The sequence below is a fragment of the Erpetoichthys calabaricus genome, chromosome 5, assembly GCF_900747795.2.
Source record: "Erpetoichthys calabaricus chromosome 5, fErpCal1.3, whole genome shotgun sequence".
Classification (NCBI taxonomy): Eukaryota; Metazoa; Chordata; class Cladistia; order Polypteriformes; family Polypteridae; genus Erpetoichthys; species Erpetoichthys calabaricus.
Window position 1 is genome coordinate 102,288,234 of NC_041398.2, and position 27,348 is coordinate 102,315,581.

The window sequence follows — 27,348 nt, forward strand, 5'->3', positions numbered from 1 at the left end:
CTAAATGCCAGAGATATTGAAAGATTTGTTTACATTTTTTGATCTTGGAATAATTCTTTGAAAAGGTGACTTTCTATTATACCAAACAAAAGTGTAGATTAGCTTGCAAAGTAAAGTTCTCCTTTAAAGGCATATTCCACTCAAAAAAGACACTTTTTCATATGTTACTTAAACTATGTGGTTTTTAGTGATGGCAGAGGAAAATTTTTAATCTCATGGTTCCATGGAGAATAGAGGTAACAACATTTCAGACAGAAGGGGCACCTATGGCGACCAATGCTGGATAACAGCAAACAATATCAATAATGTCCATGAAAATATGTTAAGTTACTAATGTTGCATAATTGACAGTTGCAAATGAAAATAGTGTACAAATGGGAAGCATAATCAGATAGGATTGAACTTTTGAATTGCAGACAGGACTCTTGACCAAGCCTCGCAGTTAGGAGACCCAGGTTCGCTTCCCGGGTCCTCCCTGCGTGGAGTTTGCATGTTCTCCCCGTGTCTGCGTGGGTTTCCTCCGGGCGCTCCGGTTTCCTCCCACAGTCCAACGACATGCAGGTTAGGTGGATTGGCGATTCTGAATTGGCCTTAGTGTGTGCTTGGTGTGTGGGTGTGTTTGTGTGTATCCTGTGGTGGGTTGGCACCCTGCCCAGGATTGTTTCCTGCCTTGTGCCCTGTGTTGGCTGGGATTGGCTCCAGCAGACCCCCGTGACCCTGTGTTCGGATTCAGCGGGTTAGCAAATGGATGGATGGATGGACTCTTGACCAATGAATGAGGGGGAGAGGCAAATGTTCAACTATGTAATACAAGGCAAAAAATATTTTTACAAATATCTAATTAAAAAATACTAGCCAACCCGCAGCGTACCATACGGCGCATAATCAGGCGGTTTTTTAATGATTTTTAAGCACAGGGAAAAAATTAACATTGGGTGGGGTGAAGCATCGCGAAGCATCAACACGTTTGAAGCAATTGTGTCGTAAATCGTATCAAAGGTTTGAAGCATTTGACACTCACCTCTTTCATGACACCTCCTGGCCATTTTCATTAACGTTACAGAAACTTATGATACACTTCAATGACGTCTGTTAAAAGTCGTATTGCTTTTATTTTTTCGTAGCTACAGACTGACAACGAAGAGAAGGGTTCGTCAGCAGCTTCTAGTGTCTGATGTCTAAAAAATATAAATATAACTAACGCCGACAGGCAGAATGCACTATACGATAGCAAGAGTTAAACAAAATAAGACGCCTCACCTCATGCATTCCCGGCTCTTTCAATTAGTATTTACTTTTGCACTGTATCATTATAATCGGTCCTGTTATTAGTACAGTGGAACTTCTAGATACGAGTTTAATTCGTTCCAGCACTGAGCTTGTATAGCGAATTTCTCGTATCTAGAACAAACGTCCCCATTGAAAATAATGGAAATCCAGTTAATCCAGTTAATTAGATCTGAATTTTTCGCTCATACTTTCCTCGTATTTTGAATTTCTCGTATACAGAGGTGATCGTATCTCGAGGTTCCACTGTATTATAATTAACCCTGATCTTTTCTTGAGATCACATTTAATAGCCTTAAATGTTTTGTTTGGTCTGTCTTAATTAAAACGGAGTAGACAGAAAATAAAGGTTTATCCCTGTACTTTGCCATGATATAGGTAAGCACATTTGAGAAAGAAAATGTGAAATCCTTAAATCACAGATGTCATTTTTCGATCAAGTATTAAAATCTGCAGTGCTTCGAAAGCTCAACACAGTGTCGAAACCTTAGTATAGAACGGCCCATCACTACCTGTGAGTCACGTAGAGTTTTCATTGTTGTTTGCGATTCTGGCCGCTTTTTGCGTACTGAGTTGTTCGGGAGTCACAGTTGAGAAACAGTTTTTTAATGTCTTTTAAGCACAGGGGAAAAAATGAACATGTGGCCCGGTGCATTCTTTAACTGCCTTGTGGCGCTGTAGTAGTACGGCTGCTTTGCAGTAAGGAGACAGTGGAAGATTGTGGGTTCGCTTCCCGGTTCGTCCGTGTGTGGATAGCAAATTATCCGCGACAAACAAACTGTTTTACACGCTGCAAACCAATCCGCGCCGCTTTTTCAATGTTTTTTAATCCTTCGAGTTGCTAATTAACTAACTAACACTTACCCACTCAGCTTGTGTGAAAAAAATGCGTCCGTTCTTTTATCATTTTGTTGCAGCCTATCAAAGACTTGGTGATCATGTTTTGTAGACTCAATATATATTGGCTTTTTCACTCAGCGCGAGGGCACGCATTCATCTCGGATTATTACATCTTGCTAGACTAATCTGCTACACGGCTGAGTTTGAAAAACCGACTTATCCCGGATGAGTTTCACCGGCATTAATGATTAGGAATCTGGTTGGAACAAAACCCTGCAGCCACAGGGGTTCACCAGGACCGAGTTTGGCAAACACTGCTGAACAGAGACGAAACCGACTCAGGTGAGGAGTGGGGGCGGGCAAAGTAGTTGGAGCTATTGATTATTCAGTGTTGTTTGCCTGGGTGTCTGATCTGCTCAACAGGATTATAAATAAAAGGAAAACAATGTGAAGGCAATGTCACAGGTGATCCTGTGGTATAGCGGGTCCACAGCTCCACTTCAAAAGCCCATTTTTAAATAAATAATCATCGCACTCACAGTGTAGCGAGGGGCGTGGAAGTGTGGCTGAAACGGTTTCAGGGTAGACTCATGCTTCGGGCATTTCTCCCCTGTACAGTGTGTGAGGGAGTGAGGAGAGAGAGAGAAAGCCGGTACGTTAGAGTGAGCGAGAGCAGGCTCGAAGACAATGTGTTCCTGTGGTATAGCGGGTCCATAGCTCACATTCAAAAGGCCATTTTTAATCAGGCGACTGACAGTAGTGGAGTCAGGCACAGAGAAGGTCAGCTGCAGAGAGAGCGTCTCGACTGTTGCAGGGCCTGAAGCAGGTGAGACTCTAATGAAAAAGAGGCACAGGGCTTATTGATTTTTAAAGACTGCATCCTTCATTGTGTTTTAACTTCAGTTTTAAAGGATTGCGCGGCTCTCTGTTGCGCTGCCTGTGTGTGCCTCTGTCTCTCTGTGGCGCTGCCTCTGTGTGTGTGCGTGGCTCTCTCTCACGCGCTGCCTGTGTGTGCGCTTGTCTCTCTCTCTGGTGTTGCCTCTGTGTGTGTGTGTGTGTGTGTGTGTGTGTGCGCGCGGCTCTCTCTCACGCTGCCTCTGTGTAAACCAAGATTCCACTGAGGTTGACTAATGAAAAGTCAACGTAGCTCAGAGCTGCAAGTGGAATGTGGCACAGACAAACAGAAATGACGGCATGTTTTTCGAGGCGTCGCGTCCGAGTTGGTGGGCGTGACTGATTTTTTCGTCGTATCCAATGGTCTAAGAGTTGGTGGGCGTGGTTCCTTCCTGCGTGCGCCATTGGCGTCTTACTTGTCGGCGGTTTAGTGAATCCATGCCCCTTCCGGCGTGCTTTCCATGGTCGGCTACTTGTCGGTTTAGTGAATCCACGCCCCTTCCAGCGTGCTTTCCATGGTCGGCTACTTGTCTCCTGGCTTAGTGAATTATATATATAGATAATATTTGGACGGAGTATTCCTTTAAGTAAGATGATTAACATGATGTCATATGCTACTGTCACCAAAATAAAGAACTGATTGGTGATCATTAAAAATCACACAAAAAATTATATTTTCTGTCCCTGTGTTTCTAAGCTTTATGGTAATTTAGTTGCAGTGCTCCTTTACGCAAGGCATAATGGTAGTTAAGCCAGCATGCATCTTTTTTTTTCTTTGCAGCAAACTTCCTGCAGTGTAAACAAACAGCAGCAAGTAGAAGCTTGTTTTAGCAGTGAACAAGAGGCAATTGGCATATTAGACTTTACATTAAAGAAAGTGGAGTAATAAACTGAAAAAACAGTAATTGTTGTTCTGTGCAATTAGACAAACGGCAAGAAAAGCTACTTTAAGGAATTCATATATTAATTTTTTCCTTTAAATTAAAGCGGACAACATTTGAGTTTGGACAGCAAGCTTGTTTAAAATGCACCACCTTACACTTTTAATTGGGAAAAGAAAAGATAAGGACAAATTAGAAATTTCTGCTTAGTAAACAATAGGCCTTTTTTAAAGATTTGTACTGTGTTTATTATTAGTTGCTGTGTGGCATAAGTTTTGGTAAGAAAAAAGTACTACATTATTAAAATGGTAATTCATATTTTATAATTACACCTTAAGAATTATGAATGTCTAGGTGATACACTGAAGAAAAAAGAGAGGCTTGTATAAATATAGTAAATGTATATTTAACAGCAAAAAGCTATAGTGAAATTGATGATTTAAAAATGATTAAAATGTATAAGAGAATGTATATGTACATTTAAGCAGTGTTTAATTGCCAATATCAATTAATTGATTGCGTGAGAATATATATATATATATATATATATATATATATATATATATATATATATATATATATATATATATATATATACACATTGTGGAAGGATCAGGGGAGGAAGCGTGGCCATAGCTTTACCTCCCCTGGAGCACTAGATGGCAGCCCCCCTGGGTTGTAGTGGCGCCTCAGACTCCTGCAGGCCAAAATGGGAGTTGGAGTTGGATACAGCCCTGTGGGGATCCGTGGGCGCCACCAGGGGTGCTGCAGCTGTTGCTGAACCCTGGGGAGCAGCTCTGCCACACCCAGAAGTGCTGCTGGAAATCCATCAACAAGCACATGGAGCACTTCCTGGTGCCTTATTTAAGGGGCCAGCAGACACTACTCAATGAGCCAGAGTCAGGAGGAGGTAAACGAACCTTGCCTGGAGGAGTGAAGGAGAAAAAAAGAGGGAGAAAAGAATTGTGTATTGTGGGGTGCTTGGGATTGTGTTATACTTGTGTGGAACGGGGAAGGCATTTCCCACAAGGGAAAAGGAAAATAAAAAGCCCTCTGTGCTTTGAAGTTGTGACTCCATGTCTATCCGTGCCGGGTTGGGGCAGCGGTGACCACCTTGGAGGTCCATATATATTTTTTGTTAAAGAAATTGTGAAACCTGCTGTTTCAATTAAGCCTTGTTTCACGTGGGAATATTACAGAAAAAAACTAAATAATAAGACAACTTGTAATTTTGTGTAGCATTTTATTTTCTTTTATGGCATATGTACTATGGATAAATATTTTGAACATATTTTCTTAAAGTATGTATTTTAAGAAAATATTATTGATTTTAGTATTTTATGATCACTGAACAATAAGCCTACAGAATTTCATTTTGTTAATAAAATATGAACAGCAAACACCTGTGGTCTATAGTTTAATTAGAAAAATACACTTTAATATATGGCATAAAACTTCAGTTTGTTTGGTTATGCAGGAGATTAGTGTAAAAAAGATTTTTAAAAGGATAAAGAAAAAAAATATTACTGTACCATGAAATCTGTGATCAGTAATGGCCTTAAAAACCTGATTGGAGCATCCCTAATTGAAACAAATAAAGTATTCTAATGTTATTGCTGTGCAACCATCAATAAGTAAATGCAATCAAAGCAATACTTAAAATTAATTACTTAATAACAGATTTCTGGAAAAAAATTACAACAAGCAATTAAACCAGATTTAATCCTGATCGTTGATACTGACACTGTAGGATGACTTAGGTAATGTATGGGAGTGACACCACTCTTTTCTTTAGTATCTGATAACTGGAGTAGTTTCTTGCACTCACCACAAAGTAATCCCACCCCCCTTTGCATGACACAACCTTTGCTAGCATATTGAGGTTTATCTTTAATTTTTATGTCTTTTTAGTCATTTAACTATTTCCCTTACTTCCAATTGAGATCAGAGCCAAAGTTGGCATGACTTCCAATTTTGATTAACTTTCAAGTGCTGTTGCTAATTTAGAATAGTCACCTGAGGGCAAATAAAACAGAAGGCATTGCCTTGGGTCTCTTTCCAAATGCCCTGCCTCTCAGAGGTTTTTCCTCTTGGCTCAAGTAAAATTCTATTTTGTTAATTAAATTTTGTTAAATATTATTTTGTATATTGAGTTATTAATCATGTTTATGGTCATTTGGTTTTGATTTTTTTTTGTTTAATAATTACTATATGCATTAAGTTCTTGGTTGGATTAATGCATTTAGTTATGTGCCCTGTCACCTTTATGTGGGCTTTCATGGGTCAGGGTCTCTGTGATGTTTCAGCTGAGGGAACGCCTACATATATTCCAGGCAGAGGTTAGGCCCTCCAGGACAGTACTGAGGGTTGTTAAACAATCTTCTTTACGCATACTTATGTGGACTTCCTGATTTATGATTCTTTGCTTTTATTTTGTGGATTATGAATTTGGTATTTGGGCTATTTTTTTTGTTCTGGATAGCCATTTTAGGCACAAACATCTTGTTCTTTTTGATATTTGTAGATATTCATTTTTTCCTTTATAAATATTTTTAACAGGTCAGATTTTTCTATTTGTATCTTTATTTAATTTTTGGCACTGAAGATTATTTAGGATAACTTTCATTATGAGCTTTTCCTTGGTGTGTGCCTATGCAGACCAAAGTCTACTTTACATCTGGGGAAAAGTCATTTTGAATACTAGACTTCAGTAAAGCATAGGCCTAGATTCGGGAGACCAGGCCTCATTTTTGGTTTTGTTTTCTAGTCTTTGTCTTTGTTTGTATTGATCAGGTTTGGAGTTTCAAATGTTAGATTTGCAACTTGTTCTTCAGGATCAAAAGTTATGTTTTATAATCTTGTTCTTCGACCTCTTGGTTTGCTCCATTTTTTCTGTGTTTGGTTTTCTCTCTGAGTTCTTTTGTTGTTTGGGTTCTTTAGCAAAGTTTATGTAATTAGAATTTAGTTTTCTTCTCTTTTTTCCTTATCAGGTCACCCATCACCATCTCCGATCCATCAATCAATTTTCTGTAAGCACTTAATCATTTAAGAGTGAAGGCCATACCTTATTCCACTGGCACTGGATACAAAAAAGAAACTAAATGCATCACAATAAGTATATATAAAACTGTAAATTTTGAAAAATGCATGCATTCCTAATATTAGTCAAGGTAATCCTCTTATGATCCTCACTTTATATAAGGCTGGCAACACACAGTTTCTGAAATGCAATCTGATGCATCATTGCAATTAAAAAGGGAATAAGAGAAAGAACACACTGGAATTTTTATAGCAGCAGCATATCTTAGTGGGACTCACAGTGATAACAATTAATGACTACAACCTTTGAATCCCTTAGGCTCTCATTACCTTAATTTATAACACTACTGCACCATTCGAAAGCTTATAGTACCTGTATTACTTTAGCACCATTTTTTTCTCTGACATTTAACATTAAAATTTATTTGAACTGAAAAGAAAGTAACACCATCTAGTTACAGGCAAAAAAAAAAAAATCTTTGGAAGAGGCAAGGCAGCAAATCACATAGATCTCTCTCATCATGAATACCATCACTTTTCAGAGCAGAGTTACGTGTTCTTCTCCTCTGACAATCCCAAGATTCGTTTAAAAGATTAGAATAAAAAGAAGCATAAAATATTTTCACATGGAATTAAGTTTATGTTAAAGTCAAATTAACTGTAGCAGAAGATAGCAGTAAGCTTTTTCTAATTAATCATCTAGGGCTGATCCCTGCCTTACAGCTATTGCTGCTGGTTAGGCACTGACTCATTGTTGTCCTTATTATACTCTTATGAAAATGGATGGATAGGTACTGCTTTTGGTTAACAGAAAAATGACAGTTTGCTACAACTTGAGCTAAGACTTTGAAATGCAAGTATAACATGCAGGAATTTAAAAAAGTCAATGTTTAACAATAACAAATGGTGTTTCATGAAGGGACCCATATTTAAGCAATTACTTTAGTCTGGTTCCCTTTCATGTGAGAAGACACTTCTGTATTGCCTACTTCTGAGAAACAAATACCACCCTGACATCTTATTCTACTATGGCTTCTTGTTTTCACATGAAAAATCCTCACATTACTGCCCCACATAAAGACAGAGGCATATGAATACTATCCAGTATTAGTATTGGAGCTACAATAAAACCAAAATGCACCAGAGCACTTTCTTTCCCACTGGTTAGATTCAATACTGCTTACAGCAACTATTAAATTACCCATGTGTCAGTAGTACTGACTTCAGACACCCACAAATCAATATAGAGCTATGTGGTCTACATGTCCAATGTCATAAGTGCTAATAGGTGTATATAAGCTGCTGACTAGCATTTCTTCAAACAACACTTTGCTGCTTTACATGGTTCATTAATGAACCTGGTTGTTCATCATATTTTTAAAATTGGACTATGGCAATTTGTAAAATATAACAGCATCACAGTAGTAAAGGTTATTTGACTGTTGTTGTGCTCACTTCTTAACTCCTTTCACACATATCCAGTCTTAAAGCAAATGGAAATCTACAACTACAGCTTGAAAATAAGATTCCTAGCAATAACTAGACACCTAGCATTTATGTAAACAGCATAGACTACACTTGCCTGATTCAACTACCTCATCATCCTTTTCATTCTAAGGCATAATTGCAAAGCCTGAAAAATTCCCCTCCCATCACTTCCCAGGGGGTTTGAAAAAGTCACACCGAGGACAAGTGAAATGTGAAAGCTCAGTTTACAATGGGGCAAATGTAACATGTGATCTTCTTTCTTTCTCACGTCTCTTCCAACCTTTTTAAGTGAAGGTCACTTGGAAATTATCTGATATTGCATTAGAAGGCACAAGACTGGGCACATGTTGTATAATATTGGTCTTGCCTAATCCACTAAAAGACAAAAACACATAAGCATTGTGTAGCAGCAGTTAATAGAATGCCTTCGACCCTCCTTTCTTTTAAACCTTATGTTTCTGATACTATTATAAATACAAATTATCCAGTGTGATAGACGGCCAGGAACCCTGCCCCGCCAGGATGCCTGGAGGAAGGAGGAATCGGGACAGCGGCACTTCTTTTCACTGGGTACCCGGCAGGTCCTTGTTCCCTGGGGGACAGCACTTCCGGGACACCAGGAAGTGCTGACAGACCAGGGATGGTTTATGCCCGGAGTGCTTCCGGGTGCAAGGGCAGCACTTCCGCCACACTGGGGAGTGCTGCCGGAAGTCCATCATCAGGCACCTGGAGCACATCCAGGACAGGATAAAAGGGGCTGCCTCACTCCAATCAAGGAGCCGGAGTCGGGTGGAAGTTAGGACGGAGCTTGCGTGGCAGGATTGGAGGCGGCCAAGAGAACCAAGGACTGTGACCTGTAAATAATTGTAAATATAATATTGCTGTAAATAAATGTGTGTGTGGTGGACACTGTGTTATCATGTCTGTCTGTGGCCAGGCTATCTTTTACACCAGATACACTTCTCTATAAGCAGATCTGAAAGTACAAAGGAATATTATCCACAAATTATTTTCACATTACAATGTAAAAGAGACATTTGATGTATCTAGAGGTCTGTATTGCCTTTGTTAGGTTTCAGCTACCTTCTGTCATTCAATGGAGTAGGTTGGTTCAAAATGGTGTAAATATACTTGATGGACTGCTTTTGTTTTGGACAATTAAGTATTTTGTAATATTATGAACCAAAAATGTAGAAAAATGTGATTGCCTGAATCTGTTGAAAGTCTAACAATATATTCATTTGCTCTTTGAAAGAGCAGCCAAATAAGTAATTGCACAGAAAACAAAATCTAATTTAAGGAACATGGTAAAAGTCAATCCCTTCTTAAACCTTGTCTTGTCAGGCCCTGTTTTATTACAGCCAACATGTTACCACACAGGCATGAGCTGCCTTCTGCTCAGTCACTCTGGAGTGTCAAAATCTGTCAGCTCCCTCGTCTGTAAATTCATTCTGTTCCCAGAAATGTGGAGCAGGTATCCTAGAAGAGCTGGCATCAGGAAGCGTCTTCATAATGAGCTGCTTGCTAGAAGGGCAATGTGCCAGCAGCAGATTCCCAGAGGTCTCTCCTGCTATTCAATTTTTACTTCTTATTCTTCCTTGCTCAGGAAATGACTTTAATAAGTAAATGAATTCAAAAGGAATGAATGTCTGTCTCATTTGAATTTTATTATGCTCTAGTAAATTATACAAAATCTTTTCTAAATATATCTTTTATAAATTTATGTATCAAAATTATACTGGATTTGGCCAGGCTCTTTTTTCTCAACATTAAGTTATGACTTTAAGTATCATATTTCTATTTTGGGATCATATATTGCCTCATCTATCTATCTATCTATCTATCTATCTATCTATCTATCTATCTATCTATCTATCTATCTATCTATCTATCTATCTATCTATCTATCTATCTATCTATCTATCTATCTATCTGTCTTAGGTCATCTAAAAAGATTTTATGGAATTGAAAGCTTACATATGTTTCTAAATCTCTAGCACGTAATAACTTTAGCAGCTGTGGATGGAAATGAGGTTTGCCTGTAAAAAATGATTTGTAAACAAAGATTAAAAACTAGGATCATTTCAGTCCTCAATTTAAGACTGGAGTAAGAGGTAGGTGCCAGTAAGAAAGTGAACAAGACAAGAGACCATGGAATTGTTGTTTTTTAACTTGCCATTTACAAAAGCCATTTTCAGAAAACAGCTTTCCTTTACTGGGTGTCACAACACCTTAATGTATAGAGACATGTTGAGGTGCGTCAAAAAATAATTGCCTAATATTTACTTTCTATATAATAATAAAAAAAAAGAAAGACGAAGTGCATCTGAAAAGTGTGCAATGCTTATGACTCATGCCCATTTACTTCAAAGAAATAGGTGAAAACTGCAGCCTCCAAATTAATGTGACACTTTTATAACCAGCCTTCAAAAAATGTGATTTTGTATATGCATAAAGCACTGTTATCAAAGAGAATATTAAATGTGTACAGTTCCTACTGAGGCTTTGTAACTGTGATGCATTTGATTGCTCATACACATCAATTCTTATTTTTTCTAGCAGTCTTAAAAAAATACTAAATGTTTTAAAGACCGTTGAATAAGTACAGATTCATGAAAATGTATAGTAGCTCTAAGAAAACTTAAAAAATCAAGATGTTAAAGATACTCTCGTGGAAGACCAGCCATGGGAACTGTGCAATCCAATGTCGCAAAAATCCCAACTCAAAAACTGAAAGTTTAAGACTATTCCTACATTTTTTGAGATAAGACCACATTTTAGAGTGTCCACATACAGGCAAGTAGTGATTTTATTACTACATCTCACATCAAAAGGTTTACATTTGTCCATTTTGAGATCCCACAATTACAATATTAATAGGAATATATATTGTCAAGATTTGATTTTTAAGTTAATTATTCAGGTCAGCGGGTTGGATAATGGACGGATGGATTATTCAGGTTGTGTTTTACTGGTTAAATGTAATTTGGAGTTTATATATTATATATTAATACATTTATATATTACTCACACACAGGGTGAGTCAAAATTATGTTAACACTAATGGATTTTTTTAATCTTGACCACACCTGCCTAGGTCGATTGATGGGTCGTGGTGGACCATTGCCCTGGCCTTCACACTCCCCTGATTTGACAGTGTGTACAGCAGGAAAGTTCCTGATATCAATGACCTGAAGGACAGAATATGGACTGTGGTATCATCTGTTCCCCGCGAAATGTGTGTCCGCACTTTAAATGGTGCTGTTGCCCTTTGGTTTTTGTGTGTTGAACATGATAACGAACAGGTTGAGACATTCCTATAAATCATCCTGCACATATGAAGTATGTTTTGTGAATAAATTGTTTCCGCCATTCAAATGTTAACATAATTTTGACTCACCCAGTGTGTGTGTATGTGTGGGTGTGCGTGCGTGCGTGTGTGTGTGTGTGTGTGTGTGTGTGTGTATATATATATATATCTATATATATATATATATATATATATATATATATATATATATATATATATATATATATATAAATATATATATATATATATATATAAATGAAATTGTGCAATGTTTTTATGTGTTTTCATGTGACGTTTTCATGAAACGCTCATTTTTCTTCAAAACTGTACGTCATATAGTATACATCTATATAGAATTTTTTTTGTCTTCATTAGGAGAATACAAGAATACTCTCAAGTCCATATAACCAAATTTAATGCACATACGTCAAACAAAATACTTTATATACATCTGCTTGGCTAAGAACAGTAGTAGTTCAGTTGAGCGTTAGTAGTCAACAAATAAAACCTATGTAATGGCACACGCTTACAAATTGTAAAACTGCATAAACATTCAATTGCCAGAAAAAGCATGACTGGTGATCATGCAGGGGGAGTCGTATTCCTTCTATGTATTAAGTTAAATACTGGTGATACTTCAGCAAGTAAATTACCATTCATCTTGCACAGATAACAATTTCCAATAGTTTTAGCATCTCAGTGCCGGAGTTTTGACCGTTTTGGAATATACCCATGGACTGGTACCGAGCAAAGCGAGCTACTGAGGTGGGGTTGGCCAGCCATAGGCAGCCAGGGGGCACACCACTCTAGTTTATATATTAATGGCAAAAGGCTTAGTAATTTATAACTAATACATTGTACTTGTAAAAATTTTTAAGGGCTCTGAGTCTTCATTCAATCCAGAACACTATATAAAAAATACACTGAATTGAATTGTGCAGAACTGAAAATAATCATGAAGCTGTCATTCCACATACACATGTACACCAACATTCACTCATATTTAGAGATGCAAATTAACTAATATAAAAACACACATTTTTGGGATGTGGAGAAACAGAAAGGCCTGTGGAGAGGTGTTCACTTAGAATGTCCTACGCACAGGAAACTCTAAATACCACTAGACAACAAAGTCTGCCTCACACCACAGCATAATAAGGCTCATCTGTACAGTATTATTGGAGTTAGTTTTAATATTTCATAGTTGTTACTTTAGGGAAGACAAAGGGTCTAATTGTTGCATTTTTTTCAATATTTGACAATACAAATAAGCATCAAATGTTCATAACATACAATGTTCACAAAATTCAAAATATTATAAATCTGAAGAGTGCTACACCTACATGTAGAGATCCCTGTAGCTAAGAGCAAGCTAACAACCCCTACACTGAACACCTGTCACATTCAGCAACACAAAAAACGACAGGCTGCCTTCATCATCACTGACTTACCTGCCCATCATAGGAAGTGAACCTTTGATCGTGAAGCCGCTGCAAGCAGCGTCCTGTTTAACACCACAAGTCTGATGAGAATGCTGTATGAATAATTCAAAAAGTCTAGTGAACTGTGTGACATGCCTTGCACTACAGGAATTCATTAGGGGCCCACTCCCCTGACATCCATTTTCATTAACCAAATTTGCTACAAAGACAATATCTGAAAGTGTTCCCTTATTATAAGCTTTTGCACCCAGAAGCTAAAATATCAGTACTGGATTAAAGCAAACAAAATAGCCTGAAAGTATCTAATACTATGGAAAGGCAGGGATCTAATGGCTCTACAAATATTCAAATCTGGAGGTGGAAATTACCTATAATTACAAAATGGTACCCTTAATAGCTGTATATGTCACTCAATCCCTTATTTTTAAGTACAAGTCTGGCATAATGTAAAGGTGTTTTTTTTCATTTTATTTTATTGTATTACTCAGTGTTTCTTCAAAATAATTTACTATTTTTTCAGCCATCACAATTATTAGCTTGTCCACAAAAGCATTTATCTGCTCTGTACAGTACTATATACAGTATAGCTCCTAACAAAGAAAATATTGATTCCACATCACCCTTTAAAGTTTGTTTACCTGCCTTTATAGATGGCCTTAATACTTATTTACTAGAATGCTGATATCATTTGCAGCTGACCTAATGAAGCTTGAATGATTTCACTTTCAAAAATATGCTACAATCCAACCCAATTAGGATCCCCTGCTTCAGCCAGCATGACACATTAGGCAAAATCTAATCTAGAAGATACAACAGGCCATGCAACTCTGGGCCTTTTCTTTTTATTGCAGTGAAGCATGCAAATGATTATTTATGAATTAAGTAGTCGCTCAAATGGCATATCTGATTGATTGATTGATTGATGGATAGATTGATTGCTCAAAGTGGATATAAGTAACATTACTGACGATCCTTATTTGTCATATTTTGCTTAAAAACTAAAACAATCAGCTTGATGCTGCTAGCAAGTCAGAATTGATTATGCATTACTACCAGATTTTAAATAAACGTATTTGATAAAAATGTTAAAGGAATACAAATAATATAATTAAAGAAAAGATTTGGATCATATTTACATACTTTGTAAATGGAAGAAAAAAAAGAATGTCAGTTTAATTATAGTGATTCAGTAAACACTACTGACAGAATTAGCCAAATGAATTATTGTTCCAAATAATTTAACCAATAACAATAATAATTTTTAGCTAGGCATTTTAACATTATTCATTCTTGACAAATACAGAGCAAGTATAGAATAAGATAAGCAGACATAAAAAAAAACTTCTATTGCATACTTTTTTGGTTCAAGTGAAGGGTTTACATTATTAGTTATTTTCTTATAGCCAAAAGCAATGTGCCTCTGTAGATATAAATATATTTCTCATATTGTTATTAGAATAGCCATGATTAATTTATATATGTATAGCTTGTGGGAAGCAAGATGTCAAAATGGTTAGCATGGCTTCCTCATAGCTCTAGTGTTCTGGGTTCACATCTACTGTATGCCCAGTCACTGTGCATTTGTGGGATTTGCTCATTCTAGGTCTGTGTTCTCCTGGTCTGTGTTTTCCTGGTACTCTGGTTCACTTCTCACACCCCAGAGATGTGTGTGTGTGTTTCAGGTTGATTGTCAATTCAAAATTGTTCTCATGTTGGGTGGGGTTATGTCAGTTGGCTCTGCAATAGACTGAGGGCTGGTTCTTTTTGCTTGATGATTCTAAATTCTTTCTTTGCATTTATATAGAGCTTTTCTCACTACTCAAAGCGCTTAGCAATTGCAGGTTAAGGGCCTTGCTCAAGGGCCCAAGACAGCAGAGTCCCCTTTGGCATCTTACGGGATTCGAACCGGCAACCTTCTGATTGCCAGTGCAGATCCTAGATAGGCTCAGCCCACTCTGAGCCTCAATTGAAGTAGGCTAGTTTGAGAATATTAGCTCATTGATAACTAGTTTATATAAGAATGTAATTTATTTTTATTTTAATCACTCACATCAGTAGATCTTGTATAATAATGATTATGAGATTTCTCATTATTTTTAACTAGTTTATTTTATTCTTATATTGCGCCCTTCAAACTTTAAGATCAGTTGCACTATATAAAATAAATAGTGTAGTACAATCATATAAAAATGCAACACAAAATATACATTATACAATACAGTTGTGTATCAGTCTTCATTTTTTCACTTAAAAATGGACGCAGTGATTTTTTGTTTTTTAGATATCGTCTTCTAATGTTCAATCACTACGTATGACAGAAAAAAACAATGCAGTTACAGACTATGTCTCTCTTATGATACATATATTGGAAATTGATCATTTAATGCAAGGTAATAATTTGCAGGACTGACTCTGGCGATCCTACAGCAGAGCTCTATGACTTTTGATTTAACAGTTATGGCTGGATAGGGTTAGAAGTTTAATGTGTCCTCTTGATATTTTATCATCACGATTAGTCTGCTTTCAAACATCTAAATGCCCATGTAAAAACTAACAGACTAACAAATGATTGATGCTGCATTATGTGATGGAGATAAGGAGACTTTAGGAGGCTCTCACTCAATAGTGTCCAAACATAGAAGTTAAAAGAAGAAGAACACTAGATGTTAGCATACTGTATACAGTAATTACCTGTGCCTTGGACTGATACCATGGCTTCTGCTACCTTCATCATCAAAAGAATAAGTAATCATTTAGTATATGCCATACCATCATTTTAATAATCTAAGAAACATCAAATTGGACATATAACAAGCCCACACATTCATGCCAATACTGCATAAGCTCTTAGAAGCAATCAGAAATCAGGTACTTATGAATAATTTGATATGAAAAGTAAGCGGGAGGAGTCTACTTGAGCATGTTTGAATGACAGAAAAGTAATAATCAAGTGTCACTGGATAAATTTGTGTAGGGATCTATACAGAGATATCTACTGGTGTGTGAAGGAAATGCAGGTGCTTGTTACTGAGCTAGGCAAAGTTAATGCCTTACACTAAAAAACGAATAAAGTCTTTGGAATTGTTAAGTTTGAACAATAAATAAATAAATCAATAAAGATTAATATAAACAAGTGTTTTATGCAAAGGTCCCATTCAAAAATCTGTTATAACTAAATTATATAAAACAAATTATGTAAACTAAGCAGGCACCAATATTTGATGTCAATTCCAAAATAAATAAGTGGTCATAGTCAACCACCACTGAGCCACAAAATTTAAGGCACGTTTCAGACAAAATTCATAATCAGAAAAAGCAACAATATATTCATACTAGAACAGCTAATGAAATAAAACACACTAAAATATTTTCTTTATAGATGCTGGCATAATTAGTGCATTAACTAAACAATAGAATGTGTAACTGAATACAAAATATTGGTATCACTCATTTGACAATGCATAAAAATACAGCCACATCATCAAATACAAAAATAACTCCTTTGTTTTACACACATCAACAGTGTGTGTAATTTTGTTATAGATTGTTATAGACTTGTTATAGACTGTGCATTAACAGCTCAGTAAAGATAACAGAGCCTTTTACCTCTAAAAAAATCAGGAGTGTGTTCCCCTCAACTTTTTCGTATACTGAGATAGAGGAAAAAGTAATCAAACTTTATATTAAAATTATATTTTCTTACTGAGGGAGGCTGAATACGGTGGTGGAATTTTTTCCTAATTACATATCCATTACCTAGATTACGTGCAAAGTAAAAAGTTATAGTCAGCTAAAAACATAGAAAAAGTGTTAGTATTATATTAAATTAGTTGCAATAAATTGCTATAGGTAAAACTGCCTTTAGCTACACTTAATTATGATAATGATGGCAGAAATAAAAAAAAAATCATAAAATTAAATGTACCACCAGGATCACGATGGGGTTGTAGCAGCTTATTGTTCCCATTAAATCTCTATTTTTACATGGTATGTTCAATGTTTACTTATTATTGTTAAACTGATGATGTATAAATTAAAATAAAATTAATAACAGTTATTGAAAGAATATGCATTATATTGAATACAGTTTTTAATATTGTGTACACATTTATATTTCCATGATACAAAATATTTGGATGGTTGTTTAAATAAGATACTACTTCTGGTTGAGTAATTATATTCAAATTTCTTATCTGTTTGCTTTTTATCATTATAAATATCTATACAAAATTTGAATCATCTATCTATAATTATAACCATAGTTTACTTGAAAATTCGCAAAAGTATTCAGTTAAAGAATCACTTCCAGTTGTACAATTTTTCTTAAATTTCATATCTACTTATTTTTCATCACATCTAATATCCCCACAAAATTTGAATCATATATCTTTTTTTAGCCATAGTTTACTTGAAAACATCTGAAATGTGTTCAGGTAAAGTACCACTTCCGGTCACCATAAGTGGTCCAAAAATTGATAGGATTCCTTATTTCTGAATCAAAGTAGGTGTTCAAAATCTCATTGACCTAGGTCAAAGCGTTTTCGAGTTAATGTGTTTACACACAGACAGACAATTTCAAAAATGTTTTTTTCTGACTCTGGAAGGTCTAAAACGTCAAGATTCATCAAAATCTTGAGGTCAAATTTTTTCATGATTCCTATACTTTCTCTTTACTATGTATATGAGAAGGTAAAAGGTCTGTAAAAAATAACTCCAGGTTTAAACTACTCCCAAGCGAATCAACATGTCAGTAAGATTCTGTCATTTGAACAAGGTCCTCTGGAAACAATTACTTTACATCACCTCTATGTGAACAACTAATCCAATCCAAATAGGGCGATGGAGAAGCAGAAATGTGTCACATACCACCTACAACTGGATTCAAATGAAGTACTGTATATGACTCTCTAGCAGTGCAAGGGAAAAAGGGAATTAACAAAAAAACAGCATTTCTACCCCAGTTATAAGAATTCAAGAATCAGGGAAGGATACCTTTAAAATCCTTATTATGTTAACATGCTAAAGCACTTGTTGGAAGAGTTGGGAACTTTCTCCTTTTTATTTAATATACAACTAAGCCTACAATTTTTTAATTTTTAAATGCACTTGCCTGGAAAGATAAATGATGTTCTTTTTACCACTTAATTCAGCAATAACTATTTTAAAACCAAAAGAGCAAAGTATGTATTTATTTTATTTTAACACTACCAAGCATCTCTTATCCACAGGTATAATTGTTAATTAGTTAGGAGTCCACATTTACTTTATTTAAATGTCAATGAATCCAAGAGTTAGCTCCAAAAAGATCTGAAGCATATGAAAATAAACCAAAAGCATGACATAAAGTCTGGCAAACAAGAATGCCATTTTATTAAAAAAAATATAATGTGTGTACCTGACTGATAAATACAAGTATATTGCACATTAGCACAGCTACAGTGAGGTCCATAAGTATTTGGGCAGTGACACAATTTTCATAATGTTCATATGTCACCACAATGGATTTGAAATGAAGAAACTGTCATATGAAGTGTAGGCTTTCAACATTAATTCAAAGTGCTTAACAGAAATATAGTATGAGCAATTTAGGAATTACAGACATTTTTATACATGGTCCCCCCATTTTCAGGGGTGTATTTGGACAATTGACCGACAAGTTATTCATTGGTTAGGTGTGAGCAGGTCCCACATTATTTCATCATTAACTGTTAAGCAGGTAGAAGGTCTAGAGTTAATTTCAAGTGTGGAATTTGCATTTGGAAGCTGTCACTGTAAACTCTCAATAAGGAGGGTCAAAGTGCTACCCATGCATGTACACACTAACTATCATTAGGCAGAGAAAACAAACCAAACTTTTTAGCAGAAACCCAAAGAGTGGTCAGATTAACCATCTGGTACATTCTTAAAGAGAAGGAATGCACTGGTGAGCTCAGCAACATCAGAAGACCTGGATAACCATGGAAGACAACTGTGCTGGATGTCCTTGGTGAAGAAGAACCAATTCATGACATTTAGCCAAAATAAAAACACTCTATGGGAGGTGAGCCTATCAATGCCAAATTCTACAATCAAGAGAAGACCTCACGAAAGTAAATACAGAGGGTTTACCACAAGGTGCAAACCATTGGTATTCCTAAAGCATGGGAAGGACAGATTAGATTTTGCCAGAAAATATTTTTTAAAATCCAGTCAAGTTTTAGAACAGTTTCCTTTGAAGAAATTAAATTAAGATCAATTATGCACCAGAATGATGGACAAAGAAGAGTATGGAGAACAGAAGGAATGGCTCATGACCTGTAGCATACCATATCATCTGTGAACCATGATGGAGGAAGTGTTATGGCATGGGCATGCATGACTGCCAATAGAAGTAGGTGAGTGGTGTTTACTGATGATATGACTAATAACAAAAGTTGATTTCTGAAGTGTGCAGGGCTATAATGTTTGCTCACATGCAGAGAAATGCTGCAAAAACTGATAAGACAACGCTTCACAGCAGAGATGGACAATGAGCCAAAACATACTGTGACTGCAATCTAAATGATTTTCAAGGCAAAAAAATTGAATATTCTTCAATGACCAAGTCAATCAACTAATCTCAACCCAACTGGACATGCATTTCACTTACTAAAGACAACACTGAATGCAGAAAGTCCAACAAACAAGCAGCAACTGAAGAAGGCTGCAGTAAAGGCCTGGCAAAGCATCAGTAGGGTGGAAACCCAGCACTAGGAGAAGGCCATGGGTTCCAGACTTCAGACTGATCGTTACATTCATGATTATGTTAGTTTGTCCAAATACCTTTGAGAACCTGAAAATGGTGTGTTCATGTATAAAAATGGACCTCTTTCCTAAATGGTTCATACAATGTTTTTGTTAAATGCCTTTAATTAAAACTGCAAGTCTACACTTCAATCACATCTTGATTGTTTCATTTCAGATCCACTATGTTGCATACAGAGCAAAAATTATAAAAATATATACAATGTGTTTATATTTACAGTATATCTATATAAATATAGATATACTGTATATATACACACAGATATGTAAATCTACTGTACATATATGTAAAGAAATACACATACATATATAAACATATATATGCTATGATTTACAACAGCCTTTGCTAATGGTCAGATATAACCCATTTTTCTTTAGCATATCTAATGCTTACAATGTCACAATGACTTCCTTCACACACAATCACACATGTTGCCATGATAGGAAATGCATCTCATCCTGTGTCTCTTTCATAGGAGATATCAGGCAGGGGAACAGGCACACTTTAATTACATAGCATGGCAATAACCACTTATAAAGCCCACAATGATGGATTTTCTCTCAGCAAGAGTTAAGGACAAAAGCTTGGATCCTAGCATCAAATATTCAGAGTTATTTTAAGGCCTGTCAGGATGATAAAGAAGGAACTAAATCTGCCCTTTTATTACAGAGGCCTAGAGATTTTTTTCCCAATGTTGCTATTTTTGGCCAGTCTCTAATCTGTGCCCTGAGTATTATTAGATAGGATTAGTCTATGAAAGAGCTCAATCAGAAGTCGGTTTTACAGGTCTGAAATGTAGTATGTCTAGAAGGAATGGGCATTTAAGCAACAGTGCATAAAGAGATCGGTCCAGAAACACCAGATGTAGCTTTGCCATAAATCTCGATTCACACAACAGTAGGCGACAACCTTGCTTTATCTGCAGAGCATTACTCCAGCACAGATTCAAGAGGTCACACCATCGGATTAATGTCCCTCCTGAGCCACCAGCAGTTATTCAGAGAGGATTCTCTCTTTAAAGCATTGGCTTTCAGCACATACTAACATGACCAGCACCATGGACAGCCCCCACACCAAATGTTTAGGACTGCTGCTGGGTAAGAAATAAATGTTGAGGTGGCACTGGTGCATGCAAAATAAATAAACCTTCGCTTTTGTTTGTATCTCTGTTTTTTATGAGACACTTTGCCTTTCCAGTGACTCACTAAATATCTCATTTTTTAAAACAGCTTTGGGCAACATGCAAAGACAGGAGCTCTTCCTGTAATTACAGCACATAAAACATTTCCCTATCATAGCCACGCCAACGATGCAGTCCTGAATAATCTTCTGTATATTTTTTTCATCTTCAGAAACCTTTCAGACCCTTAAGCTATAAATAAACAGTTGCTCAGTCATACTGTTTCTATTCTAGAAAATTCAGACAGCCACACAGCTAAATAATCACATGCATGCAGTTTTCAATTTTTCTTAGGTGGAAAATGAACTGAGGTTTTCTTAATAGCTGAATGACAAAGGCTGCCTCTAAAACACAATATTCTCAACAAAATTAAAACTTATTTTTTTATCATATTTTCTTTGCACTTGAGTAAAAATGTAAAATAAACTTCTAAAATGTACAAATAATAGGATAAAAATGAATTACAAATAAAATGATACCCTGAACTCCATCTAGATCATTCTGTCAGCTAATGCTTAAGTTATCCCAGCATCTCATCCAGTCAGCAGGGACTTCATTTTGTTCCAACCTTCAACCCCCCACCCCCAACTCCGCAGCCCAGTTAAAGAACTGTTTCCGTTTTCCTTCCTGAATGTACTTCCCTTGAGCTTCCACCCACGTCCATGTATTTCTATATGTTTGAAGAATCCACAATAACAAAAGGTCTTGAATATATCAATAGCCTGTAACAATTCAGTCAGTGTTAGATTTATGGTGTAATATTTATCAATCTAACTTGTGATTCGAATAACAAAAAAGTATACTGCCTACTCACAGCATCATTAGAAATGCCTAGTGAGAAAAACCTAGTAACAGGTGGCTGGTAGGAGGAGCACAAAAACTGAAATTAGTGTCTAAATGAGAAAATTACATTATTTTCACAACAATGCCTTAAAAGATGCTTATGCAGAATCAATTTGGACTTTCTGATGTTTCTTAAATGTAATAATTTTATTAGCATACATTTAAATTCCTGCAAAGAACTTTGATTGATAATCTGACAGCAGTAATAATGCAATAACTCAAACTAAATAGGAAACTTTCATTTCAAGTACAATAAACCAAAATGCACAAGAAACTAAAACAGAAAAGTCATTATAATTCCACTGAGATTTCTTGTCAGATGCAAATAAATGTTACAACATATTGACCAAGTGACGTGATATTCTATGTTAGTTCTAAAGGAATTTTAACCTACCCAGCATGTTCTGCTCACAGTTATAAGACTGTATATATATATTCTTTAGACAGAAAAAGTCATTCAGAAGCTCAGATTTTAGGACTCACTGACTCACAGTGTGGCAGAGCTCTGAGATGTTATAAAGACCTCCAGGTGTTCAAAGAGAACAACTGGAAGCTCTTGAATGAATTTCCAAGAATGAATTTCACAACAGATGTGTCATACATTTTATAGGACTATTCACAGCACAAATAAAAATGGAGGAATAAGAGAGAGAGACAGACTGCATGCACGAAGAAGGAAGTGATGTACAGTTCCACTCTGATAAAATAGAAAAGATGGTTAGAAACACAGTGTTTTGGATGTTGGCAACACATGAATGATGAACAGTCAAACCATTGAAATCTCTTTATTTTTTTTCAATGTGGAACTTCCCTTTGCATAAATGTTATAGCATATAAATAAAAAACCAAAGGGAAAATACATTAACATTATTGAGATTAAGCAAGATTCTGAAATTAGTGACATGCAGAGTATACTGAAGGCCTCTGTGTTGCCTGTGAGGGGGGCTTTGTTTAAGTTTATGTCACACAGTAAAAATCTTACAGATGTTTTATGAAGGAGTTTCACATTGTTTCACTATAATTTATTTTATACAGATTGATATGTGTAAAAGGCACCATGTAATAGATAAATTAAAAAGCACTATATGACAGACAGATGGAGAAACAGATATACATAGATAGAAAAGACACTCCACTATAGATGCAGAAGGGCTCTACATTGATATATGCATATTAGAAAACTGATAATGTTAAAATATATTTGTTTGTAAAATACTTGATTAGATTGCTGAAATATTGTTTTAGCAATGATGTCTTATTAACAGATACTTATGTACAGTGTGCATACAGCATATACAGATATAAAGATTTCCCTAACAACCTGATAGATAGATAGATAGATAGATAGATAGATAGATAGATAGATAGATAGATAGATAGATAGATAGATAGATTCTTCGGTACTATTGGTACATAATGTATATAAAAAAGCAAAATGATAAATCATATGTCAATGTGCTCTTCAGAATTAAATAACTATTTGCCAAATGTAAAAAATTACATTTCAATAAGAAATATAAACTAACGAAATGCGTCATTCCCAAATCCCGTGGGGACTAATGGTCCGGATCGATAAATACGTTATAGATCCAGAATTTACCTCGTGTTTACTGCGCCGGCACTTGCAGCACTTTCTAGAAATCGTGAAAAAAAGATGTTAATTGCATTACAATAATTATTAGGATCCGTTATGTCTTTGGTAGGCGCGCAGTTGTTATAGGCGCCGCAGATAAACAGTATGAATTGTGACAGATGGATGCTAGCAGTGGAGTTCTGCTGTTGTATCTACCGTGCGTGTGTAATTAAATAAAAAAAGACGATGATGAGGAGGCGAGAGGCTCGCGGCGCGGCTAGGGTTGCGCGAAGTTCGCCGCATTGCCGTGAGAGAGTCACAGAAAGCACTTTACCTTCAGTCACATAGTTGTGGTCCCGGAGAAAGCTGTGGTTGATTTTTCGGGTGTCAGCGTCCTCGCCCATTTACAGCAGGATTACTCAGCATGCCCATCCGCAGTGGACTGATCGTATCCGTGGCTTCCCTCGCAGGAGCACCATCCATGCTGCCGCTGCTTAGCAGAGGCGGAGAACGGCCCGGAGATCGGAGGAGAGCATCATGACATTCATGAAGAACGATGCGGCAAAGACTTGGGAAAGGATGTAGAGGTACGAAAAGGGTCCAAGCAGGGAAGGGGGGGTTCAACGTAGCACAGGCGAACACACACGCAGCGCAGCCTCTCACACGCACGCACACACACACACATACGTGCACGCACTCGCCCAATACCACTTATTAGAGTGGCACAGGGGAAAAGAAGGGAGGTCGCCGTCTCTCTCACTCTCCTCTTGGTTTACGAGTACCGCCGACTCCGCCTCAGCAGCACTCCTCTCGCAGTTAGCGATGCAAAGCGATCAAGTAGTCAAGCAGTAGTCCTCAAAGAATCCCCCATGCAGAGTGCAGTCCAACCGATGGTTGCTGAGGAATCTCTTGCTGTTTCTGCTGCGTGAAGGCGAGAGAGAGAGAGAGAGTGCAGCTGCTGCTTCTGGTGGCTGCCACCGGAACGGCTGTCATATGCCAGGCGATGCTGCATCAGGGCCGGCTCCTCCCAGCTAAGCCTATCAGCGGCTTGCCGTGATCTGCATGCGCTGTGCTCAGCGCCACTGCAGGTGATTACGGCGTTCACGTCGCGGGAGGGGGCAAGCACGGCGCGTTCTGCAAACCATCAGGTGCACGACGACGAACAAGTGGCAGACGAGTGAGCCTCACACTGGAGATTCGGACAGCTGGCCTTTTTGACATGGTTGGGCAACCACAGGTGTAAATTACCAAGATTTTGATTCGGCAGAGGAAAGATAAAACAGAAGGAGAGACAAACACTGGAAACAACCCTCATTATGAGAAAGGAAGAAAGAAAGAAACACTTCATGTTCCAGACAATATGCCGTCTAATCAGGCTGGGGATCGCGTCAAACTGAGCAGTATTACAGACAAGGCTAAACAATAGGTACAACATTTGTCAATTGCATCTTTTTTAAGTTGATGATCATCAGTTGGTCAACTGTTATTTCTAAATGCAGTTAACTTGTTTTGACTTGTATCATGAGCTATTTTTTAGGATTCATGCAGATAAATCTGTCGCACTTTCATGTTAAACTCATTTTAGATGAGATCAATTATTTCTTTCTTTAGAATCAATTTAAGAGGGTGAATTTAGGCAGGCTTTAAAAGCTGGAGTTAAAACATGGAAAAGCCTCTGAGAAATTAGAGGAAAAAATTATTCAAGCTATCCTCCCTTGTGGAAACGACAGTAGAGGAGATCCTAAAAACCTGTCAGAGTTATAAGAAACACAGTGAAAGGTATGCCAAAGCACTTTCTTCTATAATGTAAACAACTAAAGCAGTTAGCAGACTTACAGATTTCTTACAACATACTGTATGTGGAAATGTTTCATAGTCAGGTTTATTTGTTGTTATGTTCCAGTTTGACAGAGAGTCTCCATTGACTCCGCGAAGATCACAGCATCGCTGGCAAAGTCAAGATCAGTGAATTTTCTTCACCAACAGATGCCCCACAATCACTGGACCCCATGAACATGCCAGACACCCAGTCCATACAAGCATTAAACGGTGGAGGAGCAAGAACACATCCACAATAAACCCCAGAATCAACTGGGAAAAATACAGAGGTTCTGCCTCCATTCTGCACAACACTCACAGTACCAGTACTTTGGGGGATCCCGTGAAGTCTCAAGATGTTCCACAGGGCAGCTCAACCAACAGAGTCGAACTCTTTACGAAAACCGACAAAGGCTGCAGGGAACCCTCAGTGCCAGGATGTGGTCAATAGTAGACTTCTTAGGCATAAAACCAGACTGCTCCTGTAAGCGGTAGGTGAGCAAGTGATCACGGATCCTATTGAGGATGACTCTAGCAAGGACCCTACCCAGCACAGAGAGCAGTGTTATCCCCCCTGTAGTTGCCGCAGTGCTGGCGTTCACCCTTCCATTTCCAGATAGAGACAACGAGACTCTGATCAGGGCACTCGAGAGACTGAGTGAGGAGTCTGAGTGTCTGGGCTTGTGAGTATCCTGGATTAAAAACAAAATCCTGGCCTTTAATGACCTGTTAGGCACAGCCATCAGCAGTATGTCTGTCTGTGGAGAGAGTGTCAACCTTGTCAAGAAGTTTACATACCACAGCAGCAACATTCATGTCTCTGGTGACTCTTCCTATGAAGTCAGTAGACATATTGGGAGAGCATGGGGGGTCATGAGGTTGCTGGAAATGGGTGTGTGGCACTCCCAATATCTTTGCAAAAGGATGAAGGACCAAGTCTTTAGAGTTCTGGTGCTGCCTGTTTTGCATTATGAACAGTGGTGGCTCGCGTATAGGCACTGTAGAACTGCAGCACCCCCTATTTCCACTTGATATTATCGATAACATTTAATATAATGAGTCCTATGAGTCCTTTTTTCTTTAATTCTTTCTTTATACTTGTACAATATATAATCCTTAAGCTTAATGTCAGTAGCCATCCCCCAGTTTATGAAAAAGATACAAAAATCTTTGTATGGAACTGTGCGCTTCACAGTTCCAGCGGCGTGGTGTTTGGCTGTTGTGCGCATGCGCACATAGGAAGCTGCACGCGAGTCTGCGAGGGAGAGAGAGCACTGTCGGTCCCGCAGTGCTGACCCTGGCGTGCTGGTGGAAGGTAGTGTTTTTTTTTTTTACTCCGCGTGTGTTGTGCTTAAAAACCGTGTACCATATTCTTGAATGTGATAAAGTGTAGAATTAGATTATTATCCTGCTTCCAGCTATTCTATTTTGATTCATTTTTTTTTCAGTTCTTTTATTTTACAGGAAACTTTAACCATGGCCTTGCATCCCCAAGAAATAAGCTCTGTGACTGTAAGTGAACTTCAACAGCTTAAGTTTTCACAGCTGTCTCTAAATGCCCTTGCAGTGCTTTCAATGGAGAAAAATTTCCTCAGTTGTCATCCAGAGATCAATGAGAAAATTATTGATCTTTTCGCGCAAATTAAAACAAGAAGAATGGATTTCATTTTTAAATGAATAGGTCAAGCTTGAACTGTAACAATTTAGGTTATAGTAAGTAAAAAATGTTTGATTTTGTTTCTTTTAGGATTTTATCAACTTTCTGAGTAAATTTTCTTTTTATACATGTTTGTTTCCTTTTACACAATTTTAAAACAAAGGCTAAAAATTTTCTGGAGCAGCACCCCCACTAATTTTAGCTACGAGCCGCCACTGATTATGGAAATGAAATATATATATTTTCCATTGGCCTGAGATGAAGACTGGACTCCTTCGGTACTATGTGTCTCTTTAGATAATCGTTGGATAC

At 37.2% G+C, this 27,348-nt stretch overlaps 1 protein-coding gene across 2 annotated transcripts in view; it reads right to left on the reverse strand.

Moving 5' to 3' along the window:
• Positions 1 to 24,576, reverse strand: part of LOC114651844 (serine/threonine-protein phosphatase 2A 55 kDa regulatory subunit B gamma isoform) — a 265,474-nt gene extending 240,898 nt beyond the window's left edge. Inside the window, exon 1 of one of the 2 annotated variants that reach the window (XM_051928221.1) lies at positions 23,896 to 24,576. Coding sequence is in view for 1 of the 2 variants with exons in the window: in XM_028801862.2 (XP_028657695.1) it covers positions 23,896 to 23,965 (70 nt within the window). In the remaining variant the exon portion in view is untranslated. The remainder of the gene's footprint in view (positions 1 to 23,895) is intronic. The other variant, XM_028801862.2, reaches the window with a different exon arrangement.
• Between the last annotated feature and the right edge of the window lie 2,772 nt (positions 24,577 to 27,348).